Raw genomic sequence first — 20,811 nt, forward strand, 5'->3', positions numbered from 1 at the left:
TTCTTGTGTCATTGATACTTCTCCAGTGGCAGATGGCACAGACAGATGGGTGTGTGATGGGCATACAGGTAGCAAAGCGAATTCCTTGCCTGGCATGAAGGTTGCAACGATTGCCGAGAAGCTGAATGGATTCTCCGTCTCTACAATGGAAGATATAGGACAGATCCCACTGCCTGAACAAACTTTTGTAGGAGATGAAGAACTGAGGCAAATAGTAGTGATAAGAGATGAAGTTTTAGGGTTCATAGAAAAAATAAAAAGGAACAAATTGCTGGGCCCAGATGGCACCCACTTGAGAGTTATCAAAGAACTCAAATGTGAAATTGCTTTTCTTCTTCTTCAAAAAAAAAAGGGGGGGGAGAGAGACCTTGTTCCTAATATCAGCTTCTATACCTAAGGACTGGAAAGTAGCCAATGTAAGACCGATTGTTTTTTTAAAAAATCCAGGGGGAAATCCTGGGAATTATAGGATGGCTAGTTTAATGTCTATCCTAAGAAAACTGGACAAATCAGGGAGCAGGAGAGACTGGACAGACCAATTTTTCCTTTGTTTGGTTTTTGCTGATTGGCTCCAGCAGTTTCAGGCAGAAAGCATGGAGGAAGAAAGGATGGATTAGAAATGTTCCCATAGGAAATAATGGAAATAATTAGCTCGTTATGTTAACACTCACCTTATTTACCAAGAATGCATTGTACTCAGAAACTGGGACCTACATGTATATATGGAGCTTAACAACATAAATAGTTTATGTTTAATGATGACTTCTAAAAGAATTTAATAGCTGCAGCTATTTACTTGGAATAGTGCTTTATTAACTTGTATAAAATTTAACAGTGGCTGAATACGTATACTGCAAACTAGGAATTTTTTTATGGAATACTAAATAGAATTATTGATGTGATATCACAGAAAGAGTGAAAACTCTAGTCTCTTCTCTGGAAACAAACCCTCCATCTCCAGTGTTTAAATTATCATTATTCAGATGATCAACTTTAAAACCATTGCCACTTACACTGAAACAAGATCTGACTACAAAAGCATTTCACTCTTTCTGAACAGCCTGTTTGATACATTTAAAATACAAGTTACAAAACCATTCAAAATATTCAAAGCAGGTTATTTTCATTCTTGTATTTAAACTAGAATCTTGATTAGGTTATGCAGTAATTTCATTCCCCGCAGTGCCCTCTATTGGGGAAGCTCAATGGAATAAATATTTCCACAATACTAAAACGCTTACTTGACTAAAGAAAATGCATTTCAGGTTGGATTAACGAAAGTAAACCCTGCAGTGTCCATTACAGTGGCATGTTTATGCCAAGGAACAGCATGGCAAGGTTGTTGGTTGTTTTTTAAAAAAGTCACCCTTTTGACCTTAAGAGACATGGAGCATTATTAATGCATTTAGCACTACTCTGAGTGAATGAAGAAGTGTGTAGAACATGGGTAGGCAAACTAAGGCCCGGGGGTCGGATCCGGTCCAATCACCTTCTAAATCCGGCCCGTGGACAGTCCGGGAATCAGTGTGTTTTTACATGAGTAGAATGTGTGCTTTTACTTAAAATGCATCTCTGGGGTATTTGTGGGGCATAGGAATTTGTTCATTTTTTCCCTTCAAAATATAGTCCAGCCCCCCACAAGATCTGAGGGACAGTGAACCGGTCCCCTGCTGGAAAAGTTTGCTGACCCCTGGTGTAGAAGCACCAGAATCCAAAGCTATTTGAGGGTTAACATTTTTTTTTAAAAAAAGTTTGACTGGGTATTTTAGCCAAGCATATAAACACAAATTTTTAAGAAAGCATCAGACAGATACTTAGCTAGCAGAATTATTTATGTATATGAAATTGTGCCAATAATATTTGTTGTCCCTGTCTAGCTGACCCAGTGACACAAGGAACATTACAATATCCAATGGATAGTAATCCAGTGATAAAACTTCTGCCACCACAGTGCTTTGGTTTAGCATATAACTGCTATAATTCTTGTTCTTTTAGTAGTCCTTGGGGAAATATAATGAATTGAATCTCAATTAGATTGTTTTAAATGAAAACAAACTTCATTACCACTTCTGTCAGAGAAGCTTCAAAAAGCTGTATGATGAGGGTCAACTAAAGTGATGCAGTCATTGCGAACAACTATTTAAGTGGCCAATTTAAATGAAAACAGGAAAAATAGGATTAAAAGTTTCCCTGAGAGATTTCATGACTCTGTGGAGTATTGTTCCTTGCACACTTAAAAAGGAATGCTGTTTCAAAAACGAAGAAAAGGCCTCAAAGCATGTACGAAAAAGTAAATATCTGCAAGCTGGCTTAAAATGTAGTCAGATATAAACAGATAACCGGGAAATAAGAAACTCTGTATAGCAGGATCTCCTGTCATTGCTAGACTGATTTGTCACCTTTGCCTTCAGAGCTCTTAATGGATTAATAGCCATAAAGATTGTTTAAGTAATTCAATAATAATAATATTTATCAGAGATTACAGAATAAAAGTTGTCAGCAGGTGACTCATCCATAGATGAAGATGGGTTATTTAGTAGTAAAGAGTGAACAGCTATAGAATTATCAAAATTGAGTTCATGTATCTCTGCTACCTACATTTATGAAGCAGAGTCATTCTTAATCACCCTTCTTTACAAAAGCTGGTAGACAAAATGTGACCGACAAGTCTTCTTTGGAAAAAACTTAAAACGATCAAATTTGTTTTTGTAGATTTGTTGCAGTAAATCTTATTAGATACAGTGGTTGGGATCCACAAAGGGATCCACAACCCTGACATTTTATCCAGCCATTTATACTCTTTGTAAAGAACTGGACTTTGTAGGGAGAAACTGTATTTGGGAAAATATGTTTGGCGTATTTTTCTACCTGTTTCGAGGAAACAACTTTTAATAACCAGTACCTAATAGTTCCTCATCTGTAAACCGCTGTACTGGTAGCTTCTCTGGACATGAGACACAGAGGCTATCCACTATAAATCAGAAAGATTGTGTAATGGCCAGTGTTGGCCCAAAACATTTTGCTGCCTAAAGCAGAGTGCAAATTGCATTCCTAACCCTGCCAGGACTAACACTCTAAAAAACTTCTTGCTGCACTATTCAGAACCAATTCCTAGCCTATTTTATTCCCCTGTCACATGATGCTACCTGAAGCAAGTCCATTCACTCTGCAGTATAACAGAATGCAGTTATGAATTAACATTTTCCAGAACTGCCACTCTTGTGCATACAGTGGTACCTCGGGTTAAGAACTTAATTCGTTCTGGAGGTTCGTTCTTAACCTGAAACTGTTCTTAACCTGAGGTACCACTTTAGCTAATGGGGCCTCCCACTGCCGCCGTACTGCCGCCGTGCGATTTCTGTTCTCATCCTGAAGCAAAGTTCTTAACCCAAGGTACTATTTCTGGGTTAGCAGAGTCTCTAACCTGAAGTGTCTGTAACCCGAAGTACCACTGTATGGCTTTCAAATAAATTCAGATTACTAGTGCATAAAAGCTGTTGTTTTGAAAAATTACATTGCACAAGCACTTTTTTAAAAAATGATCAGATAAACCTAATATCCAGGAGCTGAGGAAAACATTTGTGATGGCAGCCACAGGTAATTTATAATCAGCATATTAACCACAGGTTGCAAATATTCCTCTTTCATTCCATCTAAACCAGGGTTGGGGAACCTACGGCCCTCTGATGATGCTGGACTACAACTGTTATCCGACCCAGCAAACATAATCAAGGTCAGAGGTGATAGGAGTTGTAATTCAACAATATATGGAAGAACCCACATGGGCTACCTCTGTATTTCGCATACATTATCACAATAATGTACTCATGCTCCTTATTTTGAACTTGAATTCTATGTATGTCTAATCAGAATTAAGTCAAAGGAGTTCCATAAGACTTATCCCAATTTATTTATTTATTTATTTCATTTATGAGGCATCCCTAAGTAATTTACAATATAACATACACAAAGCAGTTTCATATATAAAAACAGTAAAAACAACTGCATATATCTTTCTTTAAAAAGCAATTATAAATATAAAAACAGTTTAAAAACACCACTGCATACAGCAATTCAACAACAACAAATCCAATCCAATCCAATCCAATCCAGATGCCAGCTTGGATAAAGATTTTAGGAAAACTTGGTTGAAAGAGGAACATCTTCAACAGGGGCCAAAAAGACAAAGAAGGTAACTGCCTGATATGTAATGGGAGAAATTTTCAAAGGGTAAGAGCTACCACTCAAAAGGACCAATTCTGACATGCAGAATGCACCTCCTGCTATCTGCAGGATACCCTCTATTGCAGAATGCAGTGATGGTTGGGTATGTAAAAGAAATTCCATTCTCCCTTACCTGGCGCAGGGAGCAACATGTGTAGCCCAACACTGCCTTTTCTGGGTTTGGAGGCAGTTTCCTGCCCTGTGTGGCTGTACTGCTGAGATATTTTGCAAGACACAGGCTCCCAGTGGACGTAGCTTTGGAGTAGACCTACTTAGGTCTGCTCTGAAGGGTTTAAAAGGGTTAGCTGCAGTGTCAAAAGCATCACAGTTCTTGCTGAACGTTCCTTCCAACCCTCCCTCTTTTACAGGTTTCCAGGACTGTTCTGAAAGTGGGTTGACAACCTAGCTTGCATACCTTGCTATGCAGGATGTTTCCTGCTGACAAATTGGGCTACATCTGTAGATTTTGCCTACCTCATAGCAATTGCCACAGTTATAAAGTGGAAGAGGCATTGGGCTGGATCCTTAGGGGAGCTGGCTGGGTGCTGCCCCTGTGCTCCAAAGTGGGGTCCTCCTAAGGGATCTTGGAAGGCAGCGCTTCTGTTCAGATGCCCATTCAGGGGCTGAAGGGCCCCCACCATTCCCTACTAGTGACCAGAAGGACTCTCCAGATGTGATTCGTGCCATAAATTTGGTTACCCCCTATTCCTGATCCACCAGCAAGTGGGCTTGTTGATCACTGTATACATGCCCAATGCCTGTGCCAAACCTTTCCATCTTGTGGCCTGTGTGAATCCAACTCTTAACTCCCAGTATTGATTTGTTATCTGTGCCCCTCACCATGACTCCTTTGTGTCTGGGCCCCAAAGAGGCACTCTTTTAGGTATCTGGTCCCAATTGTGTATAGGACTGCATAATATCAACTGTCTTATTTCAGGGCAGACCAATATTACCTGCTCAGAGTGCCAGCAGCTCTCCAGGATTCCAGGCAGAGGTTTTTGCCTCACTTGCTACCAGATCCTTTTAACTTAAGATACTTGATTTGGGGACCTTCTGTATATAAAGTATTTGCCCCCCACTGAGCTATGGCCACTCCACTAAAAATCATCTCCTAAAAATATTGGGGGAATGGGAAAGGGTATGGGAAGAATTTACAGAAGTACTTAGAGACTAGTCAATATTTTTCTATGACAACTTGGTCTCTCAAAAAAAATATGAGACTATGTGAGGAAGGAGAGGACCATATTAAAGAGTGTAACGCAAGCTTAATAGCACAATGAGCAGAAATGCTGTGTTCCTCTTGCAGAGCTTTCCTGCTGCCATTCCTCCTGTTGTCACCTTCTGTTAAGAAAGCTGCTCTCTCTCATCCTTTTCTCCTATTTAAAAAGTTTTATACTAGCACATAGGTATTTCATTCATCTAGATACATGGCAAAAGGCCATTCACTTTGCTACTGTTATTACTACTGATCAAGCTTGCAACTAAGCTAGTGATAAACAAATGGGGGAGGGGACTTTTCTCACTCCTGTTCCCATGCCACCCACCCCTAATCAAAATAAGTTATATTCTAGATCCTAGAATTAGATTTTTTCATAAATGAACATACATTCAAAGAAAATTTAAATAAAAAATTGCATCAATACTGTGTTTGTTCTAAAGGGTTATGACAAAGGTTGCTTGCAGCACATTTCCCAACATTATATGCTGCTTTTCTTACTTTTATCTCCTATTGATTCTTATTTTGCATTAATTGCCAATGAAGAAAACTTTTACACAATCCACTGAAGAATTTATAAAAAATTAAGTTGCAATCAATTATATTTAAAAGGAGCAGACTTAGGTTAAAGGATTGTTGCAATTTCACAGATGCAAAATAAAATTTATAGTTACACAACTGGGAAATATGCATGCTGCATCATTTGTGCCTTAATGTTATATTTAAGGTTTATCTAATACCATGCAGTTGGAAGAAAATTTGTCTCTGTATGTTCCATACAATCTATGCTGGAATATAACAACCAGGATCAAAAGAAGCAAAGCTGGTTTTTCTTGAATACATCATGACATTTTCTGAAATTGAGGGGAGTTTCAAAAAGTTTGGAATAAAATGTAGAGGTGCGGCTCTTCAAAGTAAACATTCTACTAGATGAGTTCAAGCTCTTGGGCTAATCTAAGTGTGCATCCCAAAGTTTTTTTTACTTAAGTTCAGCAGTGAATATGCTTAGAGTTTATTGGCTTGGGAGCTATGTTTCCAGAATAAACATTTGCCAGTATGAACAGCAGCAGCCTCTGGTGGTCTGAATGAAATAATGTGTCCATAAACACAGGAGAAATATATTTTAAAGGCATGAAAGTATATACTGTACGTTCAGCTATTTGACTCCTTAAAAAGATACTTTCATATTATTAGGTAATGTACAATGCCTTAATTAAATAATCTCATGTGAAACATTTTCTTTTGTATGGAATGTTGTATTTAATTCAAATTTCCACTGAGTTCTTCCTTAGATTTGAACGAAATATAATCCTATGAAACATGACATTTTTCTTTTGACTACTGAACACAGTTGGCAGATGTTTTTAGGAACAAAAAATTGTCTTATAAGAAAACACAGTAAGTAAGCTTTCCTGCCATATTGTGTGAGATGAAGTTTATTACCCAGACCAAATCAATCCCCTTAACAAGCTGTAACATACATTGGCAAGTACATTATTTCATAGTTAAAAAATTTACAGCTTGAAACAATAAGCACTTTGATCTTTCAAGCTGTACTCTTAAAGCTTCAGAAGGTACGCATAATCTGCTAGTTAGTCATTTCTATTTATATTCGTCTCATAGAAAAAGACTTAGCAGAGACCTCCTTTCTGTTGTAGCTTATGGTTGTAAATATGGATTACCATAGAGGTTTGTGTAGAATTCTTGAATAATGGAAAACTGGGCCATTCACAGATATTTAAGTATATATTAGTTACAAAAGAGAGAGTAATAATTAAAATAACTAAGTTATAAAGCCAACATATTCAAGCTTTTCCTGAATAAATTACTTAAAAAACAAACAAACCCAGAACACAACCAGTATAGACTATTATGCAGATAGTATTTAACTGATCTTCAGTAGTGTATTTGGAAGTGGTAATGTATTTATTAAAACAAGATTTTCTCTTGCATAGGAGTATTGTCTTCTCTACTTTCTGCAGCTATGTTGTGTGTGTGTGTTTAATTATTAACTAGTATTGGTCTGCCTGTCTGCCTGTCTTTGGGTATAACTCCACTGTGTTTTGGTGACATCCTTATGGGTTTATGGGAGTAGTCAACCAGTGTTCTCCTAGTAGGAATTAGCACAAACTGTATTTTTTTTAAAGTCTGCTGAGCATACTACAAACCTTTCTCAGAGCCTAGTACTACAAGACTGGAAAACAGCACCTTCTAATGCAAGTCATGTAGATCTCCCTTAATTTGTCTGTTCATCAGATGCCTAAACACACAGTAATGTGGAATTTAATACGTAAATTTGCAAAACAAATGAAAAAAACAAAAACTGTGAAAAAGTGAGAAATAAAAATATTATCACTGTACATACAGATATACAGAAGAGGAATGGTGTGGCACCGCCAACTTTCAAGAATGTAAGTTTACTACCTATAATGGTCCAATCTTAATTCATACGCTAGCAAGGGTTGGTCTTCTCATAGAGAAGTGCTCTTAGTCATTTTGATAAACAATGCACGAAGTAATTGAAAGTAGTTTTGATACATCCGTGCTATGAAGTCTGCCTATTTATTTTGACTTTCAGTGTGTTCTCAATGAATTCAACCCGGGTAGAGTTGGGACTTCAAGGACTGTGAATGTCATCAATTTCTCCCCTCTGCAGCCCCCCCCCCCAGCAGGTCACCAAGGAATGTGGCCCCTCTGGTGATGCTTTAGTTGTGGAGATATATTTGAATTCTGAGGTGTGTTCTGTTTGTGCAGTGAAATCTTTGGCTCTAAGCTGTATTCTAATAGGTGACCTGGATTAGCAGGCAAAAAAGAGCAATGTAATGGGTAGTACTTCATGCAGTGGCATTCTCACCAAACATCAGAATGAAAGCAATTCACACTTAATGATACAGCACCGTGACTCAAGTCCTGTTCTCAGCCTAACTACCCAAACCCAAAGAGAAACACAGGAAAGGGTCTCAAATCTGTGTACAACAGGTCTCAAATCAGCTGTACAACACCCTGTACAACACCAAGGTTCTCTTACCTTAAAAGAGGAGGTGCTTCTCTTAAAGTGGAGCAGACTAATGAGTAATCTATTGCACATCATATAAGGAAGTAACATGGCAAAGCCAACACTTTTCAGTTGCTCTTTAAAATACAGCTATTATTTTCCTCATTCTTTCCTGTTCCTCATTCATTCATATAGACATGCAATTGGTTCCTATTTCTTTCATTTTAGCATCTAAAGTTAAAATTATTAGTTAAACTGTATTTGTTTTATACATTGAAGTCATCTAGAGTAACATTAATCATCATCATCAGGAACATGCAAAAAAAAAATGCAAAACATTCCTATTACCCCCCGCCCTGGTTTTTCACTGTTCAATCATCCTAGGTATCCTAGGCAGAGCATTCTAATGACACTGGAGCATTTATGACATATTTTATTCTTGAATAACAATCCAAACTTCTATAAAAAGAACTTTGAAAATTGTATGAATGTATAATGCATCATATGTATATGAAGCAGAATATGTCAAAGTGCAAATAATATTGTTTGCGCCCCCTGCAGAATTAGAAATCCTTGGGTAGCACTGTTATAACGATCCCATGCTGCTAGTATTACAAAGTGCAAAGGTTCACTGGCTAAGAAAAGAAAAGAGCAAGGGGCAGAATTTCCTCACTGCACTGTTCTTGAACTATTTTGGCTTAAATATTTATTAAGGTATTTATTAATAACTGTCTCCCTTTATCTTCCTTCAGAAGTTTAGCTGAAATGCAGTGGGTGGGTACTCATACAGAAATGTTACATTATATGGTAAAGCTATAACCATACAATATCAACATCAGAATTTTGCCCACTATATTATTAATTTATCAGGCAATATGTTAAAGTATTAGACTATCATATAATATTCTTGCTTCTCAAGAATGTAACAGCATAATGCTGCAAAAAGTCACCATCTATAAAACATGTTGCCTAAACTGTATTTAAAGAGTGTTTCTGAAAGACAGATCTTATACACACATCTACTCAAAAAACATTTCATAAATTACTTTTCAAATCAGTCCTTGTCTCTGGAATGCATATTATGTTCCCTAGGGCTTTATTTGAAGTTTCTCTTTGAAATTAAGTACGATTTCCACCACCCCCACTTTCACATTGAATGCAAATGAAAATAACAATAGAAAGAAGACAGTTTTACTTTTAGTACTTGATAGTTATATAAATGAAGAAAAACCACATTTTTAGAGTGCAACTATGTATGTGAAATCAAAATATTTTTATATTAATCAGTGTTAACCCAAAACAAAATAGAGCAACTTACTCTAATATACAATTGCACTGTTTCCTTTTCTTTTTGTGGATTCCGATATTTCTCATAGAAGTCCCGTCGCTTCTTTGTATCTTTTTGGATTTTATCTTTTCTCTCTCTCTTTTCTGCAGGTTCATCTGAGCTATCAGGAGACAGCTGTACTTGGGCTTTTGTCTTTTCAATCTCAATATAGTTCTCATTCGGATTCAGTACTATTACTCCATAGCCTTCCTATGTCAGAGGAAGAAGAAAAAGAATACATATAGATTTTGCCTTTGAAATGGTTTACATTTTATTTTATTGTCTTGAATGTATATTTAAAATATTTTCATAAAGTTGACAAAGGATAGAACTGTTTCATTCATTTTGTGTTTCTATGTGAATTTATTTAGTCTACATTTATGTTCACTTATTTGCCTAGTTCTTTTTAACCTTTTAATAACTTTTCAATATTGTATGAAATTCTTCAGAAAGTAGGTTTTTTAAAATAAAAAAGTGATTATAGAACATGGTCACTAGCATATATAGTTAATGCTTCATTGACATAAACTTTTACTTTTACCAACATTGCCTCTTTTAAAAACTATTCAGGCAGCTTTATGCTCCAATCTTATGTGCAGTTAGGTGTTTTTTTTAAAATCAGAATGATTTCAAAGGGATTTAAGCAGTCAAACTGTGTATAGGATTACAGCCTAAACTATTAAACACTTTTGTCCCATAGCAGATAATTCACAAACTAATAGCTGAGTAACAATGAATCAATATAAACTGTGATTATTTGATGTTGCTAAGAAATCAATGAATTAGTTACCAGTTTAGACCTGAACAATTTTATTGGAGTTATATGATGTATCGTCTTCACAGACTTTAGGAGAAAATTAATATTTTATTTTTCTCAGAAAATGTTTACTAAAGAAGAATACATGAAAGCATGCTGCATTTTGTGTAGGTTAAATACTGAAATACCTATGCAAAAGGAGGAGAAAGGAAACAAAAGCAAAATAACAACACATAATTTGTAGATCTATCTTCAAGATTATTTTGAAAATCTTATTTATAGTTTACTAAACAAGTTCCAGGTATTGAAGTAAAACTCATTTTAACCTAGTTAATCCAACAAATAACTTCTGCCTAACAGACCAAGTGAGCAGATGAAAGACTACCTATATAGATGATCAAAGTTAACAAAGGATACTTTATTTGGTGTTGCTTTATTCTAATCTATGTAGCTATTCAAAAATCTTGTAATGCATTGTAGTAACTGTCAGGTAGACAGATTGTCACTTGGTGATTTTCTACAGTTGGACACACTCGACTAGTTATTAAAATCACATTTGAAGAACGTTCTTACTCCTCTTCCTTGTGCCTGTACAACTTTTCACGCCCTTCTCAAATTTCTGCTATACCTTCTCCTCCCACCAAAACTAAAGTTAAAGAACACTGTTGCACTCTGTTAAGCAGGGTGAAATAGAGGCATTCAGTTCACTGTCTATGGTATAAGGGAACATGGCAAAAAGGTCACCACAGGCCAAAGAGAAAATTGCCTCCTAGATTCTGTACCATGAGTAAGTGATCTCCTGTCATCTTTTCTCCCTCAGCTCTCTCTTCAGAGTGAACCTATTCATTCACACATACCTTATTCTCTGGAATGGAGTGATCATGTATAAAGTATAAACTGTACTAGAGTATAAGATGATTCAATTCAGATATGTATGAAAATGAACTTAGGATCCAAATGTGTAATATTCTGAAAAACAGATTCCTGCCTTCAGGGACTAATTCAAAACTACTAATGAAATAAGACCAACTAAACAAAGCACCTTTCATACTATTTTAAACAACATGCAGAGAAAAAACTGGTTAACTTTTTATAACCATTCAGAAGCGGTGCCCTGCAGAGCACAGTGCTTTAGTTTGCTGTTCATGCTCCTGACCTGTTTATTCTGAGCAGATGTTCTGCGTATTGATTCTTTCTTACTTTCACTATAATGCAAGATGTAAAAATCATGTATTTGTTATGATTTTACATGTGTAACTGAAATGTGAAACTGTATCCACGTTTTGTTGCTCACAAAAACAGACACACATAAATCACCAGAGAAGTAAAATTTGTCTAAGTTATTGATTATGTAACTGAAAATTACATGACTCATTTGTCCAATTTTATGAGGACATAATGTCAATTTTTCAAAGACACATCAACAGATGAAAAATGAATCCATTTCAAAAATCACAGCAACATAAATCAATTAAAGGATTTTTATCAATTAGGTTTTAAACAGCACAAACCAACCCTCAGTAGCTCTTTAAATTTTTTTCAAATACCATGTTTGTTAGAGTAACAATAAATTAGCATGGAAATTCTATCATACACTTCATGGTTTCTTTCTAAAAACCCATTATAAATGTTGCTTTGTTTGTAAGGAAGTTGATATAAAGTCATATTCTTTTCCATCTTTTGTCCTCAGCCACTTCAGCCTAAACTATATGAAGAAAAATAGGCATAGGAAAGAGGATTACGTATAATATACAATACTTGCTCAGATAAAATGATGTAGAAATGCAACATAGCATATATAACCACAGCAGAATTTAACCTCTATCAGTTTTGCTAAATTGTTATCAACTCAACCTATCACAAGCTAATCTATGTCTTTAACCATAGTATGACCTTTGTTTCCTCTTCACTTCTGCAAACAATGCAGGGTTGTTTTTTTTTAAAAGATTTCATTGGGGTCTTTAATATTTATATTTCAATCTGCATGATTTTTGAATAGCACACTTGTAAAGGAAGTTATTCAATTTTAATATGTAAAATAAAATTGTTCTATTACCAAATTATCAATGTCAAAGCCCAAATAAGTTCTGGACATTACCACTGGCTTCACCGAGTTAAAGCAAAGTTGACATCAACCTATGTTTATGTAAAGATTTAAAATATGCTGTGGCAAGTAGTAAGACAAAGCTTTGGTTTTAAAAGGGTAACAACCTGTAACGTACCTTTTAGGGAAAGTGAGCAAATACTACTCTATGACCTCAATTTAGGCAGAAACACACACACCCATCATATTTAAATGACTATTCAGAACAGTATCAACTGATCAGTAGCTACTAGCCTTGTTTCTAGTCCAGGTGGCCCAATTAGATGTAAGAAAATGCCTTCAAAAATTAAACAAACCCATAGGTTAACTTCTTAATATTACTTTCATTTTAAAAAGCAGCCATTTAATTATGTCTATATTTGGAAAGCCACATTTTCTAAATTAAGTAACATTTTCAAAGATAATTGCCAATACTGCTTTTTCTAACCTTATTAGATAAATCTCTCTCCCTTCCCCCAATACAAATATGCTTTGCAGATTGTTAGAAATATTGGCACCAACCAACTGCAATATACTATATTTGAGACAGAATACAGTATTCAGTAATCTTCAAGTCCATGTGCACAGACCAATTAGCACCAATTGTTGTGATAGATGTTTTCAGGACAGATGCAGAAAAACAAAGCTATTTGCTAGATACCCAATTTGATAGTATCCAACATCAGTTCTAAAATCTATCGGGCAGAACATATACCACAAGGATATCATCTGATATCTCTCCAAAGTCTATTGCATTAGGGTGGTGTAAATTACGAAGACATTTCAAACAGCTATTTCAGAAAGCTTATTTTCAATTTTATATATGAGCTTACTTGACATTAAGGTGATAAGATGAAGTAAAAGCAAGCTTAGATAGACAACTGTTAGCAACTACACAGAATCCGAAGAATGCTTTGTATCAAGTGTCACACAAAATGCCACAAGTGTGTTAGGTAGCAAAATATAATGGTCACATCCTGTTTTAGAAGTCTCTATAAAATGCCCCACACTCTCTGTATATACATAAAACTAATACAGCATATTAGTTTTAGCATATTAGCCAGTAATAGGATAGTCAATAGCAATAACAAGTATTTGAGATACATTCTGGAATTCTACAAACCTCTTATGTCTGGAAAATGAATAATGAGCTGAAAGCATTCAGTCCTGCATATTAATTCACCAGAATGGGATGCCATATGTGACCAGAGAGGTCAGAGGCTAGAGTGGAATCCCTTGACCTATGCAACTATCTTTCTGGCCTGTAAGTAAGAATCTGTAGCAGATCATTTTCTTGAGCTTTATCAATTTGATTCTTTTTTTTTAAAAAAAGAAACCCATTTACAACATTTGAAGCAAGATCAAAGTTAATCCTCAGGAAAAGCAACCCAAGAGCTAAGATCTGTAACTTAGATTTATGCATGTTTAAAATGGACATAAGAATGGCCATTCATCTTTTTGAAAGATGTATGTTCTGTTTATTTCCCATCTTTTTCATAAGAAGAGTACCTATGTGTCACTGTTGCAACATCCTAGGTGCAACAGTAGGATGAGGTCATGACAACCAATCAGAAGTCACTAGTGAAGCGTAAAAGTAAACATAGCTGTTGGAGATGCAGCTCAGCTTGAAAAATGCCCCCTCCATTATTTGAGCAATTTTCTCAAGACGTGACCTGAGACTGAAACGCCTGAAATGTCAGTTGACTCCTTTTTGTATTTCCACCCAATGTGCATTTTGGCAACTGCACCCTGCTAACACTTTGTAATATTTTCATCCCAGTTACACCTCATCTCTCAGGCTCCTGAATTCCACTGCTGTGTCCAAATGTGTAAAAATGCTGTATTACTGCCAAACACACATTGTTCAACCAAGTTTCCAACTTAAAATAGCTCATCAAGTTAGGCAGGAAAAGAAAACATGCCACAAAAAGTTTTTAGAGGACCACCTGTTGTCTATTATTTTTACATAGCACTTACTCATAAATCATAACACAGGGTAATTAATCAAGCTGTCAAAGAAAAGGTCAAAGGTTAGGTAGGGGAGTCAGAAGGTCATGCATGGGCTGATAGAGGTCAGGGTCACACCACATTCCTCATTATCAAGTTGGGATGAGAGACGGCCCAAGCAAACAAAAGTGAAAGCAGATGGAGAAGTGAGTGGATAAAAAAAAAGAAAGAAAATTTCACAAACAAAAAGAAAAGTGAAAGAAGAGTGTCAGCTGCTTTCAAATAAAGAGCAGAATAGAACTGAAATACTCTGAAATGTGCTCAAAAGGTCTAAATACAACATTTAAAATTGTATTTTTATTCTTTACATGTAATATAGATTTATTTGAAAAATATTCGGTAGAAAACAAGCAACATAAAACTACATGCTCTTGATTAAGTTTCTTATACATTTTCCCTACATTTTCAGGCATATTAGGAAAAAATAGCTGCTTTGATCATCATCATCAAATCCTGCTTTTCCTTTTATAGCTACAACCTATGGAAATGTAATAAAAAGCTCTTATTTGTATGAAAAATAGGTTTTGAACTATATTCTTCATACACACAAATGTTCATTAACACAAAGCATCATAAAAGTCCTTCTGGATGACACAAGAGTTATAAAATATTCTATGATTACACTGACCTGAATTAGATGCAGAATACTGTGCAAAATTAGCTGTCACCCTTTCCTCAAAATCTTTGTTAATCTCATTTTGAATGTTTGCAGCTTTATCAACACATGCATCAATGTCAGCTCCTTGGTTACTGAACCGCTGTACTTGGAAGAAGATATAATTAAAATGTTTTGGCACAGAAAAGGTGAAATTGTATCTTCCCCTGTTCCCTGAGGAGTCTGTAAAACATGTAGGATATATTGACAAACACACACCCTTGTCTAGAGCCCTGACATTCCAGGTCACCAACTGCTATTTATTTCAGAATATTTACACTTACCCATATGATCACCTGCTGTGTTACTAACTTTTAATGGCTGCTAAAAGTGTAAGAATAAAAACCTCTTAATGCCTCTCCTGATAACTTTATTTTAATTCTGGAAAGTCTTCCTGCTCGTGTTCTAACCACTTAGATTAAGTGATATATAAATGCCTTAAATAGTAAATAAATGTCTAGAATTATTATTCAGGCATTCTAAAACCCTTGCATGATATGAGAGCTGAGGCTGAGAATGCTTACTGCAACCCCAGTTGGTGTCTCCATAGCCCTCCATGAGTTAGAGGAGTAACCTCTACAGTAGGAAGTCTTTTCTACCTGTGAAGGCTCCCTTTGTGTTTGAGAACCCTGATTTTCCATGGTTCTAAATTGTGTGGGGAGACAATTTAAATAGAAAAGTCTTCTTTGCTGCAGACGTCATCCCTCCAACTCATGGAGGGCAATGGTGATGGGAGCAGAGAGTGCCCTCATTCTTACCCCCTTCTTATTGCCTGGGAGATTTAGATTGCTTGAGTAGTGCAACTATAAAAGAAACATGCCGTGTGTGTTACTTGGAAATCCTCTTGTGTAATAATGTTGCAACTATCTAGATTTTAGAAACATTATAAACGTAACTAGATAATAACTGTTGATTTTTGTTTATTCTCATACAACAAATTTCAGCAGAGTCAATGTCATGAACCTAGACTTAACAGGGTGCTTTCTTAGGTGGAAGGGAAGAGGCAATCACTGATTCTTCCTTCCCTGTGTTCTCCCCAAAAAATCTGCTACGGAGAGTTGGTGGACCCTGTGGAACAGTAAGGGAAATGGCACTGGGGAATGCAGGAGGATAGGAAATTAGACAAAAATCTCCTCCCTCCCTTCTTTTAGCAGGAACATCTGCAGGATTCAAGACCCTTTGGTTTGCAAAGGGCCTAGTATGGTTCCAGCCCAATAAGAACTGAGTGTGATATAACACTTTCAAGTTGTAATTAGTAAACTAAATTCTCCAGGGTTAAAGAGCTGAGCTAAGTTATATTACTCTAAAAGACATGCTAAGAGTGCACACTGGACGAAACAAAAACAAAAGGATGTTTCTTATATATTTTGAACCAGTGTTAATGTTCAAAACCTATTTCTGATCTTAGTAGGCTGTTCTGGGACATAAAGGTAAAGGTAAAGGGACCCCTGACCATTAAGTCCAGTCATGAACGACTCTGGGGTTGATCTCGCTTTACTGGCTGAGGGAGCCGGCGTTTGATCGCAGACAGCTTCCGGGTCATGTGACCAACATGACTAAGCCGCTTCTGGCGAACCAGAGCAGCGCACAGAAATGCCGTTTACCTTCCCGCCGGAGCGGTACCTATTTATCTACTTGCACTTTGACATGCTTTTGAACTGCTAGGTTGGCAGGAGCAGGGACCAAACAACGGGAGCTCACCCTGTGGCGGGGATTCAAACTGCTGACCTTCTGAACAGCAAGCCCTAGGCTCTGTGGTTTAGAGCACAGCACCACCCATGTCCCTGCTCTGGGACATATTTCCAGCTGAAAGAGGGCTAAAAATATTCTAAATAAATATGCTATTACAATAATAAAGATGTTACATTAATAATTTTTCAGACACTAATTATGTGTGTCTTCATTTGATGGAAAATTAAAAGGTATTGTACTCCATACATTTACTTTCCCAACAAGCATGCACTGAGGATGGGATATAGAAAACGCTGTGCTAGCATAACTTTGCAAGGCACCAGGACTGCAGCAGTGCTATAATGCAAGGGTTTTACAGCAAACATAAATGGCAGAAAACACATTTGTTTTTTCTAATGAGGAGCAAAAATAGTATGTTTTTAAGAAATAATACAAAATATGGTGTATTCAATGGATTGGATGCAAACTGTGCCTTCCAGAAATGGAAGGACTCCTTCTGTCTACGGAAACCTTCTCTTTCAGAGGAGGAATCCTACTGGTGGAATGGGGAAGAAGGTATCTTTCATTTATTTTCCCTCTCCCCACAGCCCATATGCCTCCCAAAAAAATGTTCCAGAGGGCTGGGGACCCTTTGGAACAGCATGGGAATTGCTGCTGGGAAAACAGAAACCAGCAAAAAAAAGTTATCGTTCCTCCCACCCCACAGCATAATGTAACTACTGGTGGTGGGAAGAAACTCTGGATCTCAACCAATGTGAGGGGAAAAAATTTAACCATAGGAGTGTTCACATGTTACACTCAACAAGTATACAAACTATGTACACAGTAGCTCAGCTGTGGAAATTAACATGTGTATGAATTAACATGTATAGAAACAGTATGTACCTGCATCCAGTGTAACATTTGAACAAGTCTACCTATCATCATGAGTCAATCCAAACTCTGTAGATTGCGGTGCATAACAGTGTTTACACCAATAATTTCGAGATATCGTTTGTGCAAGGATTCTATTATGTAACTTTATATTATCTCACGTGAGTTCAAATGAGGAGGAAACCATTCATGATTATACCCATAAGAACTGGTGTGAGTAGTGATTACAAGACTGTGTTACAAATCAGAAAGCTCCCAGTTTGAATATCTTTTCTACCATGAATTCAACAGGTAACCTTAGGCCAGCTATTTTCACTCAGTCACAGGCTACCATCTGCACTAGAATAGTGGTATTTGCCTACATTACAGGGTTTCAAAAATGGGATGCCATTCTAAGTATTATTTTTTAAAAATATTTTTAGACTGCATTTTAAGCAAAGAGCCTAAAAAGTGGTTTACGATTTATCATACTGAGCAATCACAATTTAGAAGTGAAATAAAATAAAATAAATTTAATCACAAAAACATTACTAAAACCAGCACTAGGGAAACAAAATATAGTCAAACTGCGGGAGGCAGTGGAAGACAGGAGTGCCTGGCGTCCTCTGGTCCATGGGGTCACAAAGAGTCGGACATGACTAAACAACTAAACAACAACAACAACAACAAAACCAGAACAGTCCAACATATAGCTATTAAAAACCAAAGTGAAGAGGAAGTATCTTTAAAGACACATGAATATATAAAGGAAAGGCACCTGTCTAACCACATGGGATTAAATTCTACAGCTGAGGAGCTACTACGTGTTCCAGGGCTCCTGAGAATGATCTTAAGGTGCAGGCACTTTGATATGGGTAGATGTAGAGCTTAAAGTAACCCAGTCCCAATATCCAGAACTTGAAAGCCTGAAAATGCATTGGAAACCAGTGCAACTGGTAAAACAATGCTGTAATGTGCTCCAAATGCTTGGCACCAACCAATATCTTGGCAGCTACATTTTGCAAATAAATAAAGGTGCTTCATTGGAAAGAAGTTACAAAGAAGCATATGCTCAAACCAGAAGTATATACAGTGGTACCTCGGGTTAAGTACTTAATTCGTTCCGGAGCTCCGTACTTAACCTGAAACTGTTCTTAACCGGAAGCACCACTTTAGCTAATGGGGCCTCCTGCTGCTGCCGTGCCGCCGGAGCACAATTTCTGTTCTCATCCTGAAGCAAAGTTCTTAACCTGAAGCACTATTTCTGGGTTAGCGGAGTCTGTAACCTGAAACGTCTGTAACCTGAAGCGTATGTAACCCGAGGTACCACTGTATATGTCTGCTCTCCAGGAGAGTATCAAAAGCTGTCTTGGGGCAGAAACAGATTCTAAAAGTTTATCGTATGCTAACTAATAGAAAATGATGAGAAAGGGTTGGGACTCTAGGAAGTGAAGAAGAGAGAAGATGATGTGTGGGAAAGACTTTGCTGTGAAAGAGCAGAGTGGGAAGGTATTATAAGAAGAAGAAGAAGAAGAAGAAGAGTTTGGATTTGATATCCCGCCTTTCACTCCCTTTAAGGAGTCTCAAAGCGGCTAACATTCTCCTTTCCCTTCCTCCCCCACAACAAACACTCCATGCGGTGAGTGGGGCTGAGAGACTTCAGAAAAGTGTGACTAGCCCAAGGTCACCCAGCAGCTGCATGTGGAGGAGCGGAGACGTGAACCCGGTTCCCCAGATTACGAGACTACCGCTCTTAACCACTACACCACACTGGAACCTACAGCGTATCCTCAACCCCTAACCGCAGTAGTCCTGTTGAGGGTTACAGCTAGCTAGCTGTAAGGGGTAGGTGCGAAAAATTTGCCTTCTCCCTTCCCTCCTGGTTTTCCTTTGCTTTTGTCCACTTAGCTTTCTGTGGCTCTTGGAGTCCACTGAGCATGCTGATTGTTTTCCAGCGGCTTCTTTTTAGCACTCAGCCACCTGAGTGCTATTTGATAGGGCAAGTGGAACTCACAGCTAGAGCACTGTATCCTCATTTCCTAGCAGCAGAACTGTTCTTGTTCAGGGTTCCAGTCAACCATTATAGAGTCAGTTTGGCTGATTCCCCACCCTATTTTTTCCTCTTCTGACTGATATTCAACATTCCATGACTCATGGAAACTGCTGACCAGGCTCAATCCTCATTGCAGTGTTTTGGCCTTATATTTTCTTTTAATTTAGAAACTTTAGCATATTTAGAGAATCACTTATTTATATAGAAACCAGTGCTTTAGGATTGCCTCATTTTGCCTGCAAATGGACAAATACTCTGAGGGAGAAAGGAAACCTGTTTGAATTTTGTGCATTTTCAGGTTTCTAGTGCCTGGGATCTTACTGAGGTTTTTGAAATAATTTGAGTTTACCATTCTGATGTCCTCCATCTTGTAAGTAACCTATCAATTTAAGGAAAGTCATCAAACTGGGGGCATTGTTATGCCCCTATAGTTTGCATGGCTTGAAAAGTCTGGTAACTTTACACTTTCTGGTGGTTTGTATGAATCAATCAGAGAGTCCACAGACCTTCTTCCCCTTTCTTCTGAAAGATGTATTATTTGTTTGCCTGTTGTTTCTTAGTTCTACAGACCACACTTTGTCATACCAGTAATCCCAAAATGGTTTCCAACATATAAAACCACTCAATTATAGAGGCATTTGAATAAAAGTCAAGGATAGGAATCAAAACAGAACTGCGCCAGTCCAGAGATTGGTAACAACGGCAATACAATTTATTTGCTGTCTAGTGCAAGGGAACATCCGGCCTGATATGGGGTTAAAATTTGGCCCAAAAGGCTGTTATCCCCAAACCACAGCCCCACATTTGATATGGTATGTATCATCAGGTGTGGGACACCTAGAGACAAGGCTGCCAATGCATCAACTGATGCACAGTAAAATCCAAACCTCAGGTGCTTTTAAGTACCACAAAGGGAACCAGGCAGAGGACCTTCTCAGTAGTGGAATGCC

General features: G+C 37.2%; 1 protein-coding gene across 7 annotated transcripts in view; it reads right to left on the reverse strand.

The window, feature by feature from the left end:
- Window positions 1–20,811, reverse strand: part of ARB2A (ARB2 cotranscriptional regulator A) — a 207,503-nt gene that overhangs the window by 117,918 nt on the left and 68,774 nt on the right. For all 7 annotated transcript variants that reach the window (XM_083577048.1, XM_083577051.1, XM_083577053.1 and 4 more), the window contains one exon: window positions 9,754–9,972. In XM_083577048.1, the coding sequence (XP_083433174.1) occupies window positions 9,754–9,972 (219 nt within the window). The remainder of the gene's footprint in view (window positions 1–9,753; window positions 9,973–20,811) is intronic.

The sequence above is a fragment of the Podarcis filfolensis genome, assembly GCF_964270895.1.
Source record: "Podarcis filfolensis genome assembly, chromosome: 11".
NCBI lineage: Eukaryota > Metazoa > Chordata > Lepidosauria > Squamata > Lacertidae > Podarcis > Podarcis filfolensis.